Source organism: Coregonus clupeaformis, chromosome 28 (assembly GCF_020615455.1).
Source record: "Coregonus clupeaformis isolate EN_2021a chromosome 28, ASM2061545v1, whole genome shotgun sequence".
Taxonomy (NCBI): domain Eukaryota; kingdom Metazoa; phylum Chordata; class Actinopteri; order Salmoniformes; family Salmonidae; genus Coregonus; species Coregonus clupeaformis.
The window spans coordinates 24871965-24894727 of NC_059219.1; the positions used below are offsets into that span (position 1 = coordinate 24871965).

Below are 22763 nucleotides of genomic sequence, written 5' to 3' on the forward strand. Positions count from 1 at the left end.
ACTTTAAGGACTTCATCTTCAGAGCAATAACAAAATGGCACTTTGCTGAAAAGTGTTTAGCATAAAATGATATAGCGGGAGCACTTGTTTGCCTTGCAACCGACAGAAGACTCAAACTAGGAGTACCATGCTTATGTGATGAGTCACTTGGCCTGAGACCTCAATGCCTAGACTTCTGCTCAGCTGGCTAACCTAAGACTTATGTTAGCTCCCATAGCAAATGCCTTTTAGCTCAGTTGTCTAACACTGTCCAGCACAAGAGACCTGGGTTCAAACCCAGGTCAGTTACGCATTCAGTAGTGGTGTTCCTGTGCAGAGGAGGGCTCTTACCCTTTTTGGATACTGACAACCCAGCTACCATTTTTAGCCTTGTGGACCTGGGCTCCTCCAACGATCCGGGTGGTCTTGTGGATGAAGCAGGATGGCTTGGACACGAGAGAGATGCCTTGGGGTAAGAGAGAAGACAACTTATCTGGGTTAGACTCTGGGGAAATAGTTGAACTTGCTATTATTACTAAAGAAGAGAGTATGCTTGGTCCAGGTTGCATTATATTGAATGGCAGTGGGAGTGATCAGTTATCCAGCCAAGCATGAACTCAGGTAATAAATAAACTGTACAGCTATAAGAGAAAGTTAGGAATAGAGGGAGATATACAGAGAGAGAGGAAAGGGAAGGGAGATAGAGAGAAAGAGAGCGCGAGAGTGAAAGAGAGAAAGAAAGAGAAAGAAATAGTAAGGTGAATAGTAAGCAAGAGAATGCAAAATTAATACTACACTCACTTCTTGGGTGGGCAGAGATGTTCGGAGACTTATCACCTGAAACAAAACAATTCAACAATTCAACACACGGACCTCACAAAGACATGATATTTCACATGAACCCACTAAACATTAACATACAAAGCATGCAACCTCAACCTCAACTCCCCTCTACAAAACCATTTCGTCCTAGCTCAACTTATCTCTGCATCTATCTGCATTGCAGTTGGGCGGCCATATTGAATTGAACCCACAGCAAATACATTTCCTCCAGCCGAGCTCCCAAAAACTTCAAAAGATATAACCGCGAGGACACTTGAAAGAGCTCCCCATCAATTTGAACAGTCCGCCAAATATGATAATAATATATAATATAATATGCCATTTAGCAGACGCTTTTATCCACAGCGACTTACAGTCATGTGCGCATAAATTTTTACGTATGGGTGGTCCCGGGGATCGAACCCACTACCCTGGCGTTACAAGCGCCATGCTCTACCAATTGAGCTACAGAGGACCACAATATAGGGTACAACAAAAACAAATCACTAAACTCTGAATAACTGAATTAGTATGCATATAATAAAAGCAGTCTGTATGAGATTCGACATCTGTTTGGAGTTTGAGCGTGTCACATTCTGTGCCAGCTAAGCGAAACCACTGCACTAAGTCATAACATAACTGTAACAAGTGATGTGAGTGAGTGAAGCTTTGCAGCAAATTTCAGCAAACGCTGATGTTGGATATGTCGTTAAACTACATCATTCATTGTAGTATTACAAATGTGAAATAATCATGTCAACGGAAACATCCCAAACAAAGCGATAACTGTATTACTCATGGAACTAAGCTCATTGCTGTGTCGTTGATGTCCCATAAGATTGATTGAACAACACTATGAGAGCTATGAGTGTTGCTAGACTCAATACTTTTCACTGTACTTTTATACATTTACATTTTAGTCATTTAGCAGACTCTCTTATCCAGAGCGACTTACAGTTAGTGAGTGCATACATTTTCATACTGGCCCCCCATGGGAAACGAACCCACAACCCTGGCGTTGCAAGCACCATGCTCTACCAACTGAGCTACAGGGGACTAAATGTAATTGAAGATGAGGCATCATCTGATGATTGGGCCGCTGATGAGACCTACTGGGTCGGAACTCAGGTCTTCTGTGCACGACAAGACTATGTTAACTGTCTGAGCTAAAGCCTAGGCACTAGCTCAGGGAGCTAACACAAGTCTTCAGGTCTCATACGAGATTTCTCACCACAAGATTATGGCTGACTCAACCATTTCCGTTATCGATTACTTGAGATGTAGGGTAGATGTAGGGTAGATGTAGGGTAGATGTAGGGTAGATGTAGGGTAGATTTAGGGTAGATGTAGGGTAGATGCAGGGTAGATTTAGGGTAGATTTAGGGTAGATGTAGGGTAGATGTAGATGTAGGGTAGATGTAGGGTAGATGTAGGGTAGATGTAGGGTAGATTTAGGGTAGATGTAGGGTAGATTTAGGGTAGATGTAGGGTAGATGTAGGGTAGATTTAGGGTAGATGTAGGGTAGATTTAGGGTAGATTTAGGGTAGATGTAGTATAGATTTAGGGTAGATGTAGGGTAGATGTAGGGTAGATGTAGGGTAGATTTAGGGTAGATGTAGGGCAGATGTAGGGTAGATTTAGGGTATATTTAGGGTAGATGTAGGGTAGATGTAGGGTAGATGTAGGGTAGATGTAGGGTATATTTAGGGTAGATTTAGGGTAGATTTAGGGTAGATTTAGGGTAGATGTAGGGTAGATGTAGAGTAGATGTAGGGTAGATGTAGGGTAGATGTAGGGTGTATAGGGGATGAGACAGAGATTGGATGAAGACAGTTTTATTTTGGTATTCTTACAGCGTTTGAGCTTGCAGTAATCCCATGGGATGGAGGGGTCTGTAGTGTGACACCAGGGGCCGTGCTTATCCTTGTCTGGATTCCTGCACAAGTTCCTCTCCAGACCCACACTGGATTCTCCACTGGAAAACACAACATATATGAGGACACATGCATAAGCACATACACACAGAGACACATACTGTAGATACACACACACACACACACATACACACACACACACACACATACAGTAAAGAGGCCAACACGCGCGCACACACATACATACACACAGAAAAGTCTGACACCATAACTGTGTTCAGGTTGGAAACTTTGACTAAGCTGTTACTATAGGGGCAGTGAATCCCTAGAGTTCCAGCTATGCAGAGGCCTTACAAGGAAGCAAAGCAGAGTTTTGTGAAGAGTGCTCTGGGGAATATGAAAGTATGCACTCCCAGTATTCACCACGGTTCAGACAAGGAAGAAGCTACAGACTCAACTCAAAGATACAGTTCGAACACTGTAAATGTGGACTCAAGATCTGGTCGTATACTTCACTGCACATAGACTAAACCGAGCCTTAACAGATGCATTCAGTAGTCTTGTTGAAACAGCAATTCCAATCCATCAGTTTCATACATTCAAAAGAATTGGAATATCTTTAGATATGATCCAATTTGTTGGAGGGCTTGGGTCAGGATTGACTGGTACCCTCAAAAAAACAAAATGTGAGGAGAGGGGGCAACCGATTTGTCAGCCAGTGTGAAGATAATTTAACTTCCCCTGCCAATGTTAAACAAGCCGTAACCTTTCCGCCGTTTTTCTGCACTGACCCCTTGACCTTGTGCGAGGCGCAGACTCGCTGGCTGCGGGCCACATGAGGGAAGCTGATTGGCTTTGATCTGCTGGGCCGAGAAAGCACTTCCTGGGGTCACGGGTCAGCTCTGGCACATGTCCATCTGTCGCTGCCATTTTGGCTTTTAAAATTCCTTTAAATTTAGTAATTCTAGCAGCCAGGCCCAACGTTAGGTACGGTACTTTAGCATGAGGGAACACGGACGTGGAGAGACTAGGCGCCCCTCCAGGGTGACTTGTTCTGGAAGTTCTGGAAGCACCATAAGGCTTCCTCGCTGTCAGCTAGACAAATAATAGCAGGCCTAGGACTGACCCGGGGTGGGCCCCTGATTTCCTCTTGTTGTTTGTTTTCACGGCTTAGCTTTGTTCATTCACAAGGGGATTTTCACTAAGCGACGGGAAATACCTCATCAATAAACAGTTAATCGAAAAAGCCAGAACATTTTTTTTTAAATGTCAAAGAAACTTTCCCATAAATTGCTTGTACCCATAGTTTTACTTTTTCTCCTGTGAATATGGATTGAGGGGTAAGTTCCAGTTGTGTGTGGCTGGTAAGTGTGTGTGACGTATGAGGTTTACTGTACCTGTTGCTATGATTTGCCCACAGTCCGCAGGGAATTCCTGATCTGGTCTTGGATAAATTGCCTGTGTAATTCCCTCCATTGTCCTCATAACAATCTGGGACAGAGAGAGATAGAGAGAAGGAGAAAATAAAACCCTGAATAGTCTTAAACCGACCCTAAATATGGCTTATTGAGATTACCATCTTCAGTCTCTCTCGCTCTCTCTCACAGACATGCATGCACGCACACAGCAATACCCACAATGTAGAACAAAAGATGTTGTTTCAACGTAAAATTGTAAGGCTACCAGCTGCAATAGGATTGTTAGTTTGCTCAACAAAAACGCTGTTGAGCAAAACTCACAATCCTATTGCAGCTGGTTGCCTTACAATTGTACATTGAATCAATACTTTTTTTTGGTGTGTAGGTCCACTGAGAGACAACATTCTGATATTGATGCTGTCGTAAAACAGGCACGTTGAAACTGGGCTCGATTTGTGGTTTGGATCAATTTAACATGTTGGGCCACTTTATAATTGGTGGTTCCCAAATGCAATAAAAAAGCAAAGAAGATTTCTCCCCCATTTCGGCTGTTGTTAACTGGAACCAGAGAGGTATCTGTAGTGACCAAAACACTCTCTCTCATCCAGAAATGTGTGGTCTTATGAAATGGAAAGCATAGAAACATATGAGAGAGAGAGAGAATTCCAGAAAAGGTTGAATTGCTGGCTGACAATTTTTTGTTTATTTTTGTAATTTGATGAAAAGGAATTTGCACCCAAACCCAAACCCACACCAGACATGCCCAAAAGAATGCCAGTAGTCTGATTTAGTCAGCGATCACAGTGCATTCACAATATATTGCCGCTGGAGTTTTGAGGTCAATTGCAAATACAGTACGTAACAGCCATACACCCGATTACACCACATATGTCGTTATTCATATTGCATACAGTATATTGTTTAAACATCTGTACCATGCACAATTATACTTTTTTTGCTGTTTCAAGTGTACATACTGCATGTGGATTTTTGTAAATTCATATTATTCTTCATGTAAATTATTCTGTCTATTTACTCTGTTTACTGTGGGAGTACCATAACACAAAATCTAATTCCGGGCAAATGTACTAGGCAAATAAAGGTGATTGTGATTCTCATCTAGTGTATGGGGGCCAGTGTGCTGTGCGGTGTTGTGTCTCAGTAGAATCAACACAATAGTCCTTACATAAAAGTTGTTGGGTGCCGGGTTGGAAGAGCATGTCAACTGGAAAAGGAAACTGTGTCTCACCTTCTGTGTCGATGCTCTCTGTCTCACACCGGGGTATATTGGTGCAGAAGGCTAGTCTCTGGTTAGGATCTGTAGTGAAGCACCATGGGATCTCTGCACCATCTGGGTTCCGACAGTAGTTTTCTCTCAGATCTCTGTGATGGAAGCAAGAGAGAGATACGTACACACTGGTTAAATAGCTGCTTACCAAGTGGACATACATAATAATATGACTGTATGTGTCCGTTCCCTATATTTCTCATACCAGTGACAGAAACAAAAGAAAGCCCATGTGGGTATTGAATGACGTCATCACTCACTTGCACTTGTAGTTCTGCGGGCTGTAGGAGTGGTTATGGGGGAACTGGGAGTCCCAGCGTTGACATGTGATGCCCGACGGCGTGACGCTCACATTACCGCGGTAACTCTGTCCCTGCTCCCTGAAACACGACGATGTAGCGTCCTTATCAGAGTCATTACCTGGTTCTGAGACGGAGAGGGGGAGAAGAAGAAGAGAGAGAGGGATAAAAACAGAGAGAGGGGGGTGGGTACAGGGACAAGAGAGAGAGAGAGACAGAAAGTAAGAGAGAGAAACAGAGGATTTAGGATAAGAGATTAGCAATATATAAGATGAGGGGAGATGGATAGAGAGAAAGAAGAATGTAGAACGAAAAGGGGATGAGAGGGGAGAAACAAGACAGAGAAGGTAGGAGGGAGAGGGAGAGAGAGAGAGAGAGAGAGAGAGAGAGAGAGAGAGAGAGAGAGAGAGAGAGAGAGAGAGAGAGAGAGAGAGAGAGAGAGAGAGAGAGAGAGAGAGAGAGAGAGAGAGAGACAGAGAGACAGAGAGAGAGGGAGAGAGAGAGAGAGAGAGAGAGAGAGAGAGAGAGAGAGAGAGACAGAGACAGAGAGAGAGCGAGAGAGAGAGAGAGAGAGAGAGAGAGAGAGAGAGAGAGAGAGAGAGAGAGAGACAGAGACAGAGAGAGAGAGAGACAGAGAAGGTAGGAGGGAGAGAGAGAGAGAGAGAGAGAGAGAGAGAGAGAGAGAGAGAGAGAGACAGAGACAGAGAGAGAGAGAGACAGAGAAGGTAGGAGGGAGAGAGAGAGAGAGAGAGAGAGAGAGAGAGAGAGAGAGAGAGAGAGAGAGAGAGAGAGAGAGAGAGAGAGAGAGAGAGAGAGAGAGAGAGAGAGAGAGAGACAGAGAAGGGTCGAGAGAGAGAGAGAGAGAGAGAGAGAGAGAGAGAGAGAGAGAGAGGGAAGGAAGGAAGGAAGGAAGGAAGGAAGGAAGGAAGGAAGGAAGGAAGGAAGGGAGGGAGGAAGGGAGGGAGGGAGGGAGGGAGGGAGGGAGGGAGGGAGGGAGGGAGGGAGGGAGGGAGGGAGGGAGGGAGGGAGGGAGGGAGGGAGAAAAGAGGGAGAGGGGAAAAGAAAGATGCATCTCAGAGAATGGGTCATGTTTAGCCTAGAGACAAATTATCCTAAACAGTCAGTACAGATGTATCATCTTAATTTGACCAGCATTGTTGAAGCAAAATCATCCTGTTTAGTCCATAATGTCGCTTGATCGGTGGTTAGGCTATTAGCTGGATAAAAGTAAGCTACATGAAAAGTGCAATACTGTTAATATACCGCGTGTGCGAGTTTTCAGTGAACTTCTGTAAATCACGAACCTCTGCATTTTCTGCAGTGCAGGAAAATTCTCAGCAACATAAGAGTGATCAAATTAACATCCTATATATGTAGTACTGTATGGTCAATAATCTCTCTATTTATCCAAAACATTGGTTTCCCACCACGAGACATACCGAAACGAACACTACAACAGACCTCAGACTTACAGTATGAGACTATTGGGAATGGGCTTTAGCCAACTCTTCTATTTTTATCATATCTTCTATCTAGCATCTGCGAATCCCCTCTATCCTATACTGTACTGGCCTCATTCATGGTGTACAGTGGACCATATCAGTTTTTGGCAGGAGGAACATGCATGTGTGGGTTGAGCCTAGCTAGATCCCTATAGCTTGGGTAGCTTGGCCTCTTACATGTGTGACCGTAAGGGTGGGTTACTATAACGAAGGCCTGATGGATATGGTGCTCACCACCAAGTCAAACAACCCTGCATCCAGCCCGCTTAACAAGGCTTCCCGGCCCTCCGGCCTCCAGAAAAACTATCCCAAACATCTCCGAATTCCGCTTTTTCATGTTACAGTGTACAGGGACGGATTTGTCGGAATTTCTGCAACCCCTCCGGATTTGTGGGATTTGTGTTTCTATACCGTTTGATAAACGAGCCGCGGACAGACCAAAAGAGGAGGAAGGGAATGTTTGGAGAGGGAGAAAGAAAAGAAGGAGGATGTTCTTTTTGCTTGATGTAATGCACGCCGGCATCTAACGTCGGGTCACCTGGTTTATCTACAGGTTAGGCAGTGCAGAATCCATCTGGACAAATTATTTTCTACTCCCTGGTTGTAAATCATGGTCCTCAGCTGGGCGGGGCCGTTGGCTCAAGGTCAGTGTTGAACATCCCTTTGGATGAAGAATATTAAACTGTCTAAAAGTGGTTTCTACCCCCCCCCCACACACACACACACACACACCCCAAGGACGTCATATCACGCACATGCACGTATGCAGGCACACACACTAACACCCCCCCAACACACTAACACGACCTCTCATCCCCCCATCTTCTCAAGTCCTCAGTTGTGGTGCCAGGGTTTCATTGGACCAGGCTTTCTACAAGACTTCTGACAATCTGTTATGGTTTCAACATCCCTGGTGTTACAACTATGGCGCCTATGTGTCCTGTTGATAACGATGATGAACATTACTCCCAACGCCTCCCAATCTGTTGGAAGTATCTGTGTCAGTAGCCATTGAGCCATTTTGGCTACTCCCCTACTGTTAATATATGTCCTAAGGGCGAATCCTAATTTCCATTTTAAAGTCAAATTTCTAGTTAGTCTAATTATTGGCAAAAGGAGCTGATCTGATTGGTGAAATTACCAATTAGTGGAAAAATATCAGAATTGGGTTGCTTGTGTAAACTCATCCTTAGTCATGCATTGATGTGGAAGTTAGGATTTGACCCATAATAAATCGTTTCATAGTGCTTTGTTGTCTTTGAGTGGTCTAAATTAAGCGCTTTAAACCATCAAATTCTCCCTCCCCTGAGTCGACAAACACAGCCTACTTGTCTTCACTCTGAGGTAAATAGCTTTCAGCATAGAACCACATGAAACACTAAATATCCCAAACAAAGCCTCTCCCTGTCTCCTTTGGAGGGCTCCTATACTTATCTCGTTATACCCCCAAACCACCATTGTGGCCCCTCTACCAAAAAACACTTGGGCACTCCCTAAAACCACCACATCAATCACAGTTTCTAACCTCAAGGCTCTTTCCTGGTTAAATAAAGTTAGAAAGGCCCGCTACAGACTCAGTATTGTCCCTTCTCTTCCCCTCTGATCACAGTAGAATCCCCATACAGATAAATACATAGAAATATTGAAGAGTTCTGTTGAATTCGGTGGGAGTCTCCAATTAGATTTCTATTCCGCTGCTATGAAGGACTAATGGGGAGATGATGGTTTGTTTAGTGAAGTAGTATGGGCATATATAGTTTATTCAAAGGGAATGGGGAATGTGTTTGAGAGAATGGTAAAGTATTGGGAGAGACAGGGTGCACATCTCTCATAGAGGGAGCTGTGACGTCGCATTAATGAGGATCCGGACGAGGTGTGTGTGTGTGTGTGTGTGTGTGCAGGACAAAGGGGAACCATCCGCTATACTTCTTTACTATGTCAGTGCTTCATGCTCCACCTCGACCTCGACACAACCAAACAAAACAGAACAGAACACAACCCAACACAACACAACCCAACAGAACATAACCCAACACAACACAATCCAACCCAACACAACACAACAGAACACCACACCACACAACCCAACCCAACACAACACAACCCAACAGAACCCAACAGAACCCAACCCAACACAACACAACCCAACAGAACACAACACAACCCAACAGAACACAAGACAACACCACAGAACACAACACAACCCAACAGAACACAACCCAAAAGAACACAACACAACCCAACAGAACCCAACACAACACAACCCAACAGAACACAACACAACCCAACAGAACAGAACACAACCCAACACAACCCAACAGAACAAAACACAACCCAACAGAACACAAGATAACACCACAGAACATAGCACAACCCAACAGAACCCAACCCAACACAACCCAACACAACACAACACAACTCAACAGAACACAAGACAACACCACAGAACCCAACCCAACACAAACCAACACAACACAACACAACCCAACAGAACCCAACCCAACCCAACCCAACACAACCCAACACAACTCAACAGAACACAACCCAACCCAACAGAACACAACACAACCCAACCCAACAGAACACAACTCAACAGAACACAACACAACCCAACCCAACAGAACACAACACAACACAGCACAATGGTACACTACACTGAGACCACAAAACCAGACTGATGATGTAACGTTCTCAGCGTTGGTATGTCGTACCAGTATCATCAGACAGTGTTCCCTGTTTGGGATAGAGAAGAACACAGTAGGAGAGCACACTCACCACACACACTGATGTTGCAGTACTCCCAGGGTGTGTGTGGGTCCATTGTGTAACACCACGGGTGCAGACGGTTGTCCGGGTTCCGGCAGTAGTTGTCATTCAGCCCTTTATCAGGGTACCTGTGAAGAAAGACAGGAACAAAGATGAGAAAGTGAGGGGAGAGAGACAGTGAGAGAGAGAGAGAGAGAGAAAGAGAGAGAAAGAGAGAGAGAGAGAGAGAGAGAGAGAGAGAGAGAGAGAGAGAGAGACAGAGACAGAGACAGAGACAGAGACAGAGACAGAGACAGAGACAGAGACAGAGACAGAGACGGAGACAGAGAGAGCGAGAGGAAGGAAGGAAGGAGGGAGGGAGAGAGAGAGAGAGAGAGAGTTATGCTACATGGGGATTAAAACTTGGACCTAAATTAGTGGTGAAATGTCTCTTCATCTCCTGTGTATTAGGATAGGGAGTGTTTGTGTAGGGTGTGTGTGTGTGATGAGGGAGTGCAGTGCGGTTGGTCTGAGTATGCACGTCAATGGGGGAGAATCACTCATTTCCTTTTAACATTGTAGTCACTTAGCACAGGCTTTCATCCACAGACCTACACCACATTCACTTAGCACAGGCTTTCATCCACAGACCTACACCACATTCACTGCATACAATAAGGTTGACTAACTAACAGCAGTGGGCTAATCCAAAAATCACAAACAATTTACTTCGAAGTAATAAAAAGCAATAATTCCCTTCAAAGTAAGTGACGTTAGCCATAACTTACAGTGTTATAAATTAACTAAACACATAAGGCTATGGGTTACCTGACTCACTTTTTAGGTTGGTAGGGGTGTCTGTGGGGCTTGGCTGAATCCCATCTCTGACACTCCTTCCCAGTCTCTGTATGATCCATCGGTCCTTTGTAGTCCTCCCCGTTACACCTCATACACTCCACTGCAAACGCAAAAACAACGTTAGCACAACCTTCCCACAATGGCATAGAACATATCTTCAACACTATATTAAACAGGGAAACACGATTAAAGATGACTAAACAACAGTTTGACTTATATCTTATTGCAAAGTTGATAACTTTAATAATGTTAGCAACATGCTTATCTCTCAATCTTTGGACCCTATTCAATGAGAAGTAAGATACTAGCATACTAAACATTTCTTGACACGATAGTGAAATGGGATTCCCTGGTGCGTCAAAAACAAAATTTTTGTTTGGCTACAAGAGCACAAGATATGTTTTTGTATGTTGTTATTGGGATAACAGAGGATTGTTATCAGGCTATAGTCGTACACTATTAGCAAGCAGACTTTGGAAAGAAAACATGGCTACTTTTCGCCAACAAATCAGCTTCACTCCAGTAAATGACGTATCAATGTGGGCCACCTCATAAGTTTCAAAGATGTCTATGTTGGGCAAACCCAAGGGCCGGTTTTCCAAGCACAGATTAAGCCTAGTCCTAGACTAAAAATAATCTCCATTGAAAGTGCTCTTAAATCCAGGACTAGGCTTAGCCTGTGTCAGGGAAACTGGCCCCAATGTGTAATTGGACTCTGCTGGTTGAGGTGTTACCTTGGGAGCACTGGGGCAGGCCACACTCCTGGTGCCTGACCTCTGGATCTGTAGTGAAACACCAGGGCCCACTGCTCTCGTTCTTGGGGTTACGGCAGAAGTTCCCATTCAGGTCCTTCTTGCCCAGTCTCGCCGGCTGGAAGCTGAGGGAAAGAGTGTGGAGAAAAACATGACTAAGCATAAAGTGGGAATGATCAAATGTGTGTGACAGGCATGATAGGAGTTGCAGTTTTAGGACTCATAAAGTCGTAGAACATCCTTTTGTTTAAGATGGTATTTCTGTAGGTTTCTCTTAGATATTGACGTGAATTGGGGGCCCTTAGCTCCGAAGACTAGCGCGCTAAAAACTGAGCCAAAAACAAAGACACTTGGTAGAGTCACAACATGCTAACTTAGCTACATCGCTACATTATCTTGGACCATGGCAATATAGACAAAGTGTAATAAAAATGTATGGGAAATGGAAAACATTATCTTCTAGTATACCATCCCTTCACGTCTCACTGTATTCCCATATTCCTTATTCCATTCATTCCATGCCCTCAGGCCAACCCACCAGTAAATGCTTCCAGTCTGACCTGTAAATCAGCCAGTTACTGCTACACATGTACAGCGCCTCACAACAGGGATTTCACCACACAACTATGCTACGAATCAGAAAGAGCAGCTCAAGCGTTTCTTGTTTTTCGCCAACCTCACAAATTGAAACATAATCTATTTCTTCTGCTTTGTACATTAGTTCAGCGGAAGGGTCAGGGGAGACACACACGGACATGCACACACACGCACACACTCACACACACACACGTGCGCACGCACGCATGCACACACCTTTTGGGAGTAAAAGCACCATGTGAATCATATAGCCTGTAACAATGGAGACCAGATAAATGGACACTGTAATATTAATCTTCTGAAAAGCCTGGATGATGAAAAGCTGGCTTTTCCAACACCTCTGTATTCAGCCATACCACAGCCCCTACCTTCCCACCCACTGAGAGAGAGAGAGAGAGAGAGAGAGAGAGAGAGAGAGAGAGAGAGAGAGAGAGAGAGAGAGAGAGAGAGAGAGAGAGAGAGAGAGAGAGAGAGAGAGAGAGAGAGAGAGAGAGAGAGAGAGAGAGAGAGAGAGAGAGAGAGAGAATCAAAGCAAAAGAGAGATGATGGAGGGAGAGAGAGAGATAGAGAGAGAGAGAGAGCGAGAGAGTGAGAGAGCGAGAGAGCGAGAGAGCGAGAGAGAGAGAGAGAGAGAGAGAGAGAGAGAGAGAGAGAGAGAGAGAGAGAGAGAATCAGAGCAAAAGAGAGATGATGGAGGGAGAGAAAGAGAGTGAAACAGATGATGGACAAATAAAAAGAGCAGTGCTGGAGATATGGAAAGAGAGATGGAAAATAATAAAATAAAGAGAAATAGAACCAGAGGGGCCTAACTATCAGCAGCTCAGCTCAGTGCTCAACCCCAACGGCAGGGCGCTTTCTTGGGGGAGAGCCGGCTTGGCACTCCCCCCTGTGCCCTCCGGCCTCCATAGAACTCCACTAATGCACAACATCACTCATCCCATTGCCAGAGGAATTGCAGAGATCTAACTTAGACCATGAGAGAGACTTCAGCCAAATAGTGGGAGTCCAGTCTGCTGTGAACCAAAACCCTTCCATCCACCATGATAGTCCAAGGCCCAGTCCAGAGACAACCACAAGCCCAGAAGCCCCCTAGACACTAGTGTAGATCTGACCATATTGATTGCACCTATACCATTAAGTTGCATCCACATGTCGTACCAAGGAGCTAGGAGCTGATTTTGGACAGGGCCCAACTTCGACTTTTGGACCTTACCAACTGCCTGCCTTCCAACAGCCAAACACACACTGGAATCAAAGAACACACGCCATGAGTTGAGTCCAACTCACTAACATATCGACACGTTCCTTTAATGTCATAAAAGTCTATCAGAAAGTAATTTAAAAAAAGACAGGATTTCACTTTAAGGCTTTTTAAAGGCACCCACAGCTCCCCATGAGGAGAGAGAGGAGCCAGTAAGAAGATGAACTGTCTGTCTGTCTGTCTGCCTGCCTGCCTGCCTGCCTGCCTGCCTGCCTGCCTGCCTGCCTGTATGTACAGTATAGAGGAGGAAAGAAAGTAATGATGTTGGGCTAACAAATGTTAGCCAGCTATTCATCTCCCTGCCAAGGAGGGGTCCCTATGGTGCTGCAGGCAGACACTATGCACATATGTCTCACTCTCTCTCTCTGGACATCTCTCTCTTTCTCTCCACATACATCACTGTGTCTCTCTCTCTGTGTCTCTCTGTCTCTCTGTCTCTCTCTCTCTCTCTCTCTCTCTCTCTCTCTCTCTCTCTCTCTCTCTGTGTGTCTCTCTCTCTCTGTGTGTCCCCCCATCTCTCTCTCTGGATGAGAATAAACACACCAGCTTGTCTTTAGATTTAGCCCCAGTAAAATGGAAAATGGAAAACTGCATCCTGAAGTGACAGTATTATGATCCAGGGGGAAATGATACAACAAGCTCAAAATGTTACACAGAAGATCATTGTAACTTGGACCAATGAAGAACCCTACCAGATTATCAACATTGACCTAGACGTTACAGCAACCTGCATTGGGGATAAATACTCAAACATCTTCAAAATACATCAGGAAACATGGAACCAGATAAAAACACTAGAGCCCTCAAACTCAACTCTGGACCTCGAAGCCAGTTCCAAAGCGTTTCTTTCATTGTTCCCTTCTAATCAGGGACTGATTTAGACCTGGGACACCAGGGACTGATTTAGACCTGGGACACCAGGGACTTATTTAGACCTGGGACACAAGGTGGGTGCAATTAATGATCAGGTAGAACAGAAAACCAGCAGGCTCCGGACCTCGTAGGGTCAGAGTTGAGAACCCCTGCACTAGAGCAACCCCAAAATACACTTCCCTACAACTGACTATACAACCTTTACCAAACAAGCTGCTATACCAACTTCAAAATACTCTTCTAGTGGCATTATAATCCAAGTCCTAACATCAGACAGCAGATGTAAGTCCTATTCCTGGAAGGAAACCACCTGAAAAATTACAGCATTAAAATAATAGTTACACGAAACGCAAATGATGCATGCTTCATTATGTGTAATCCTCACACACCGGGACAGTCTCACGCTAGCCCACTGCGACTCTCACCCCTTAAGGAGAGGGGAACTGGAGGGTGCTACGATGCATTCTGAAACTCGTCAGAAAAGGAGGCTGAACTAGGCAGTATATCAAACGCAATAATATTTAGAGGTCTACAGTGGAAAAAGGGGGAATGCAATAGTGAGTGTGTGTGTGTGTCAGAGAGAGAGATAGATAGAGAGAGAGAGAGAGAGAGAGAGAGAGAGAGAGAGAGAGAGAGAGAGAGAGAGAGAGAGAGAGAGAGAGAGAGAGAGAGAGAGAGAGAGAGAGAGAGAAAGATAGAGAGAGAGAGAGAGAGAGAGAGAGAGAGAGAGAGAGAGAGAGAGAGAGAGAGAGAGAGAGAGAGACAGAGAGAGAGAGAGAGAAAGAGAGAGAGAGAGAGCGAGAGAGAGAGAGAGAGAGAGAGACAGAGAGAGAGAGAGAGAGAGAGAGAGAGAGAGAGAGAGAGAGAGAGAGAGAGAGAGAGAGAGAGAGAGAGAGAGAGAGAGAGAGAGAGTGAGGTGTGGGGGTAGATCCCGGCTGATCAATGGGGAGGAGAGGAGGGGGGAGAGTCAAGGTGTCCTGGGGGAGGTGAGAGTGGGCCCTGTATTTTCATCTAGGTCAGAGGCTCGTATTTTTCTCATGTCTGTGGCTTAGTGAGCTCAGCTGGAGAGCACATAGAACATGACCTCAGTCTATACATCTCTACACTCTCTCTCTCTCTCTCTCTCTCTCTCTCTTCTCTCTCTCTCTCTCTCTCCTTCCTTATGTTTATTTCCTTTTCTCTCTCTATCCATCTCTCTCCTTCTGTTTCTCTATCTCCCCCTCTTTCCCTGCCTTGCTTTCTCTCTTTCTTTCACTCTCTCCCTCGTTCTCTCGCCACTCTTCTTTAATTTCATCTTCCTCATCTCTCCCCCCTCTCTCTCTCCTTCCTCTCCGTCCCCACTCATTGCTGTTAAAATGTCTTGTGGCTAACGAGCAGTGCTAACAAGAACCTGGCTCCAAACCATCTTTAGATGTTCACTGGTCTCGCTGAGAGCTCATCCTGCTGTACCTACTGTACCTGATGACCTTGCCTCGTTCCTTTCTGCCAGCCCTCCCTCCCTCTCTGACAATTTAGTCATTGTAATACTAGACCAAGTTAAGAAGGGATAGGTTCGGGGGGGGTTGGATGTGTGTGTGTGGGTGTGTGTTAGGTGTGGCTGTGTGTGTGTGTGTGTGTGGCTGTGTGTCATAGCACTATAGTGTTTAAGTTATGTTTAAGTGTTTGGCTCTTGCATTCACTGACGTGAGAAGAGGAGGACACATTCGGTCTCAAAGAGTTTTAGCTACATTGTACAGAAGTAGCTCAACTCAGCATCAGAGTATATCACCCACTAATCTCATGTTAGCCTATAATGCCCAACATACTGTAACAGAGCTGTAGAAAAACCACAGAATGAAAAATCTGCATACCCCACAGAAAAATAACATTAAAAAATGAAGTAAAATAAAGAGAATTACGTGTGTTCGTGAGGGAAAGATTCAGTCCATGACTGACAGGGAATCTTGGCCTTGGTTACCGCCCTCCTTCCTTTGTAGTTCACCCCGGACCCGATGATACACTCCCTCACATAATCTACAAACGCCAAGACGAGAGAGAAAGAGAGAGACACAAACATTCATGTCAGAGTTAGCGAAACACTGTCATTATTCACGTGGAAGATATACAGTGCATTCAGAAAGTATTCAGACCCCTTGACTTTTTCCACATTTTGTTACGTTACAGCCTTATTCTAAAATGTATTAAATGATTTGTTTCCTCATCAATCTATACACAATACCCTATAATGACAAAGCGGAAACAGGTTTTTAGAAATGTTTGCACATTTATGAAACATAAAAAACATAAATACCTTATTTACATAGGTATTCAGACCCTTTGTTATGAGACTCGAAATTGAGCTCAGGTGCATCCTGTTTCCATTGATCATTCTTGAGATGTTTCTACAACTTGACTGGAGTCCACTTGTGGTCAATTCAACTGATTGGACATGATTTGGAAAGGCACATACCTGTCTATATAAGGTCCCACAGTTGACAATGCATGTCAGAGGTTGAAGGAATTGTCTGAAGAGCTCTGAGACAGGATTGTGTCGAGGCACAGATCTGGGGAAGGGTACCAAAACATTTCTGCAGCATTGAAGGTCCCCAAGAACACAATGGCCTCCATTATTCTTAAATTGAAGAAGTTTGGAACCACCAAGACTCTTCCTAGAGCTGGCCGCCCGGCCAAACTGAGCAATCGGGGGAGAAGGGCCTTGGTCAGGGAGGTGACCAAGAACCTGATGGTCACTCTGACAGAGCTCCAGAGTTCCTCTATGGAGATGGGAGAACCTTCCAGAAGGACAACCATCTCTGCAGCACATACACTAATCAGGCCTTCATGGTAGAGTGGTCAGGTGGAAGCCACACCTCAGTAAAAGGCACATGAAAGCCTGCTTGGAGTTAGCCAAAAGGCACCTAAAGGACTCTCAGACCATGAGAAACAAGATTCTCTGGTCTGATGAAACCAAGATTGAACTCTTTGCCCTGCATGCCAAGCGTCACGTCTGGAGGAAACCTGGCACCATCCCTACGGTGAAGCATGGTGATGGCAGTATCATGCTGTGGGGATGTTTTTTTCAGCAGCAGGGACTGGGAGACTAGTCAGGATTGAGGGAAAGATGAACGGAGCAAAGTACAGAGAGATCCTTGATGAAAACCTGCTCCAGAGTACTCAGGACCTCAGACTGGGGTGAAGGTTCACCTTCCAACAGGACAACGACCCTAAGCACACAGCCAAGACAACTCAGGAGTGGCTTCGGGACAAGTCTCTGAATGTCCTTGAGTGGCCAAGCCAGAGCCCAGACTTGAACCCGATCAAACATCTGTGGGAGACCTGAAAATAGCTGTGCAGCAACGCTCCTCATCCAACCTGACAGAGCTTGAGAGGATATGAAGAGAAGAATGGGAGAAACTCCCCAAATACAGGTGTGCCAAGCTTGTATCGTCATACACAAGAAGACTAGAGGCTGTAATTGCTGCAAAAGTACTGAGTAAAGGGTCTGAATACTTATGTAAATGTGATATTTCAAAATGTGGAATAAGTCAAGGGTTCTGAATACTTTCCGAATGCACTGTAGCTCCCTAAAGTTAATTAAATGTCACTTTGGGGCGTTTTGTCAATTCTCAAGTGCGAGACTCCACAGCTTAAACGATCCCTTGGGTCCAAACTGTAAACAGCGGCCATGTTGTTTATGCTCTGGTTGGTTCACCGCATGTTTCTGTGCACATCTCTGGCCACTGGAGTTACAGAACTAGAGCGGGAAGGCGGTTGTTGTGTCAACAGACATCGAGAACTTTTAAACCTTAGAGAGTCAAGCTTGGAGAATCCATCATACCACCAGAACCATCGCTCTAAACAAACAACCTATCTGCTTTGCTATAAACTTCTATAAACTTTCCACTGACATTCTAGGACGTTTCGGAGAAAATAGAGAGTGTATAATGTAATGTTTGAGGCAGATCTCGCTAAATCAACATTAACGGTTATCCACCGTTTTTTCCAAGACAACATTTTACGAAGCTTTGGAGGGGGAAAAGCGAGAGTGTAAGGCTAAAATGTAATGTTTGAGCTAAAGTCAACAGTTATATTTACCTTTCTTCTCGTAAAGGTCAAAGTTCACCCTGTGTTCCCTGTGAGCACCGTCCATGAAGCGGTCAAAGGGAAGCAAGTGGCATTTCCTGTTTTGATGGTCAAAGTAGAATGCCCTGTACGAACAGACGGGAAGTAGTTGAGAGATGAGCACTGGGTGATAAGGAATATGAAGGCTGTATGAAGGGAGGAGGGGGAAACAGGGAACATGTAGCTCACTGGAGAGAGAGAAAGATGGAGAAACAGTGAGAGAGAGAGAGAGAGAGAGAGAGAGAGAGAGAGAGAGAGAGAGAGAGAGAGAGAGAGAGAGAGAGAGAGAGAGAGAGAGAGAGAGAGAGAGAGAGAGAGAGAGAGAGAGAGAGAGAGAGAGAGAGAGAGAGAGAGAGAGAGAGAGAGAGAGAGAGAGAGAGAGAGAGAGAGAGAGAGAGAGAGAGTGTGAAACAGTTGTGCATTTTGCATGCATCTGTCGCTATGACCATCTTCTCTGCTTGTGTGAGATGCACCTGCAGGTGAAGATTTTCTTGTTCTTGCTGCACTTGCGAGCACAGTGCTCCAGCGAGCGGCTGTTCTTGACCATGGAGGGCTGGGGGCAGTCTGGACACAGCAGCCTGGTGTCCTCACTCTTCTGGTACTTCTGTAACGACTGCTTCCTGCATTCTGAGACATGACAGAGATGGTACATCTGTAACGACTGCTTCGTGCACTCTGAGACAGGACATAGATGGTACTTCTGTAACGACTGCTTCCTGCACTCTGAAAAAGGACAGAGATGGTACATCTGTAACGACTGCTTCCTGCACTCTGAGACAGGACAGAGATGGTACATCTGTAACGACTGCTTCCTGCACTCTGAGACAGGACAGAGATGGTACATCTGTAACGACTGCTTCCTGCACTCTGAGACAGGACAGAGATGGTACATCTGTAACGACTGCTTCCTGCACTCTGAGACAGGACAGAGATGGTACATCTGTAACGACTGCTTCCTGCACTCTGAGACAGGACAGAGATGGTACATCTGTAACGACTGCTTCCTGCACTCTGAGACAGGACAGAGATGGTACATCTGTAACGACTGCTTCCTGCACTCTGAGACAGGACAGACCATGAAAGAGAGTAGACAGACATGCACACACAGAATCTGGGCTATCAATCTCTCTCTCTCTCTCTCTCTCTCTCTCTCTCACACACACACACACACACACACACACACACACACACACACACACTTCCACTTACTCACAGACACACACACTTCCACCCACCCCACAACACACAACACTAACCCCCCTTCCCTCAATCAACTTGTATGAAGCCCAGAACTGCCCCATCATTAAACATTAAAACAGTGAAATCAGCAGTTTATAGTCAAGAACCAATGAACCATCATCCCTCAAATGTATATGACTCCATTGCTGAGTCCACTAAGTTCTTTGGGATCATTGACCTTCTCAATGTCTCTTCAGTAGCTCTCACACACACCCACACAGGCACACGCGCACGCACGAGCACGCACGTACTCCAGGCGTCCGCACCCTGATGAGCTATCTTATATCTCCTAGATATAGGACAGACACTTTTTTGGACTGTCTGTTTTGCCATTTATGAATATGTTATTCAAAGCTTTTCTATGGGCTATAGTAGTAAATGCCAAATTCAATATTTTGAATATAGATTTTTGATACCTACAGGGGTCCTAAGATTCTAAATCAAATAGCTAAATGATCCATGGTATGACACTCTTAAAACAATTCCATATGTTAGCTTAGTAGAAATCCCCCCCAGCTTATACTTTTAAGGGTTGTTAATGTCTCCTCGCTGATATTAAGTTACATTTAAGAACGCTACAGGGACCTCATTTGAACATGTGAGAAGTTACAACTAGACATACTTTTGGTGTGAAGGGGTTTATAGGACTGAAGATATTAAGCTTGTTATCACATGGTCTCTCAGAGTTCTCATAATTTAAAATCCATAAATAATGTGTGTAAAGACCATATGGTTTAGTGGTGCAGTCTTTCCTTTATAATTGGTGGCCAGAGTGAAACATTTTAAATTGAAAAGAGCTTATGAGTTTTGCATTTAATAAATATGTTAATGTACCCATATCAGAGACAAGTATTTGTGTCTGTCCTCTGCAGCTCCATGTGTTGTCTGTGGGACTCCCCGTAGTCGAAATGGTTTCGGGGAGGACACAATGTTTGGGCTACATTAGAACTACATCTGGCACTCATCACGCTGTTATTCTAACATGGATCCCTCTTCACGCCGCGCAATTAGACTTCACTTAGACTCTTCCTCTAAGACAGAGACATTCCGTTATCTCACTGACGTAATATTCGATTTAGGCAGATTAGTTTTTTAAGTTGACCAACGTTGAAAAATGTAAATATAGTCAGAGGGCTTTTTTTGGAGTGATGGCAAAAGACAAACATCGGCTAGTATTAGCGGACTAGGTTTTAGTCCGCTAGCTTGGCATTAACGTTAAACATTTCAACGTGGGAAGAGGGGTACCGTTCCTTTTTCCAACGTGGAGAGGACCTGTATCCAATAAAACGCATCTCCTCTTTAAACAGCAAAGGAACCGGTTAAAGGTGCGTCTCGGTCTGGAATTTGCATAAGTATTAAATATGTTTAAGTGAAAACTTGCGATGGAGATATATGGAACTCGGCTCTGCGTCCAGATGTGGCTATGGTGCAGCTCACCTCTGCGCGCACACGCGGGATTCCAATCTGACTATTCGGGCATGCTCAAAGCAACCACTGGGCTTAACCAGACCAATGACACTTTCCTTGACTGAGCTCAGGAATGAAACTGAATTTAATTGGTAATTTGCCCTGAGCAGTTAGTTATAGGTCTACTTATGTGTTTACAGTCTAACCTTGATTGGACCAACATATCAGTTGCGTGGATAGCTGAACGACATTCTTTCAGTAGCTATGCATTTATCCTTCCAGTGAGAGTAAAGGGCCTATTACAGAAATGACCATGACCTATAAAAAATGTTAATGACAAAGCAGTTAAATCGCCAGCAGATGCACTTCAAAAACATGACTACAGCGCAGAGGTTCTAGCTCTTTGATGTGTCCTATAGGTACCTTTACGCAGATGGCCGCGCATAACGCATTCATTAGGCCTACATAGGTATGTATGACAGTGAAAACATAAAGTAATTTCTCACTGTGTTGCACAAATGATCCTCTCTACTAAGCAGCATCGTCTTGTTACATTAGCCTACATGCCAAAGCGCAAGGCGCATTCCCTGTCGCACCAGCCAGCTAATGCACACATAGGGACAAACTAAAGATATGGTCACCTCGCCACATCTCAATTACAATATAAACCAGTATCAAATACCTCTAAATAATCCAGACCATTGCTCACCACTGTGGATTATGACAGATGTTGCAGCGTATCAATGTATCAACCACTAATTTAATCATGTTTTATGTTTAGGCTACCAATACAAATATTAATTTTAGTCTACATGATATAGGCAATATTTATGCGCAAAACTAAAAGTATGGTCTATGGAAGTGCTGAACTTCAATCCATTTCACTTGCACCGGTACAAGTCTTCACATCTGTGTGATATATTTAGAGAACTCGTTCCCTTTCATGCCAATGAAAATGATATAGCCTATACACACTGCCACTAAACCGAATATCAATGACGCACGAATGGCTATAGGCTATACATAGCCTACCGTTAGGTTACATTGCCTAGTAAGACTTACCTGAATTCACAGCGAGCACAACACACAAGAGAAGTTTGTAAATCCACATTATATCTGTCTTCATTTTTGATGGAGTAGAGTGTATTATCCTAATCCAAGGTTTGCGTTGTGGATTGATTGAACGTCCTCTCCGCGTTATACCTGTTTATATGGTTAGATCTGGGATTAACAGGAAGAGCCCACAGTGCAGTCAGCGATGCCCCCCTTTACTGGAAAGAAGCCGTACTTGGTTCAACCCCCCTCCTCCCCCAGTCCGCTTTATCACACCGGTTCCCCTCCCCCAGATGCGCGGCAATTAACCAGCACCTTTACAGCACTCTCGTCCCTTCTTCAGTCAGCTTCCACAGCCACACGCAAAGTGCATTTGTCAACTTGTTTATCTTAAGCAGCTGGGGGTGACGCCAAACCGGATACATGTAATTTCCCTTGTAATAGACTGAGAGCTAATATGTAGAAGTTTATGGATTTTGGTTTCATACGGCACTTTTGAATACAGCTGGACAGAACGCGTACGGGTCCAATGCTTCGGAGGGACTGGGTTGGTGATAAGATATGAAAAAATGTTTGAGAAGTAGGCTTGACCCTCCCTTTTCTCTCTCCCTCCACCCTTTTCGGAGTTTTGGCTGAAGCTGCAGACGCAAATGGGTTGATTTGCAGATGCATGTAGGAACTTTATGCAGTGCAT

The 22763-nt window shown here is 44.6% G+C and overlaps 1 protein-coding gene across 2 annotated transcripts in view; it reads right to left on the bottom strand.

The window, feature by feature from the left end:
• Positions 1-22268, bottom strand: part of LOC121543415 (hepatocyte growth factor-like) — a 31755-nt gene extending 9487 nt beyond the window's left edge. Inside the window, exons 1-13 of one of the 2 annotated variants that reach the window (XM_041853264.1) lie at positions 22079-22268; positions 18844-18997; positions 18344-18456; positions 16168-16282; positions 11521-11663; positions 10766-10886; positions 9959-10077; positions 5643-5808; positions 5344-5477; positions 4074-4167; positions 2656-2777; positions 781-816; positions 331-445 (exon numbers count right to left, since the gene is read on the bottom strand). In XM_041853264.1, the coding sequence (XP_041709198.1) occupies positions 331-445; positions 781-816; positions 2656-2777; positions 4074-4167; positions 5344-5477; positions 5643-5808; positions 9959-10077; positions 10766-10886; positions 11521-11663; positions 16168-16282; positions 18344-18456; positions 18844-18997; positions 22079-22142 (1496 nt within the window). In that variant the 5' untranslated portion in view covers positions 22143-22268. Of the gene's footprint in view, positions 1-330; positions 446-780; positions 817-2655; positions 2778-4073; positions 4168-5343; positions 5478-5642; positions 5809-9958; positions 10078-10765; positions 10887-11520; positions 11664-16167; positions 16283-18343; positions 18457-18843; positions 19094-22078 lie in introns of both variants that reach the window. The other variant, XM_041853263.1, reaches the window with a different exon arrangement.
• Between the last annotated feature and the right edge of the window lie 495 nt (positions 22269-22763).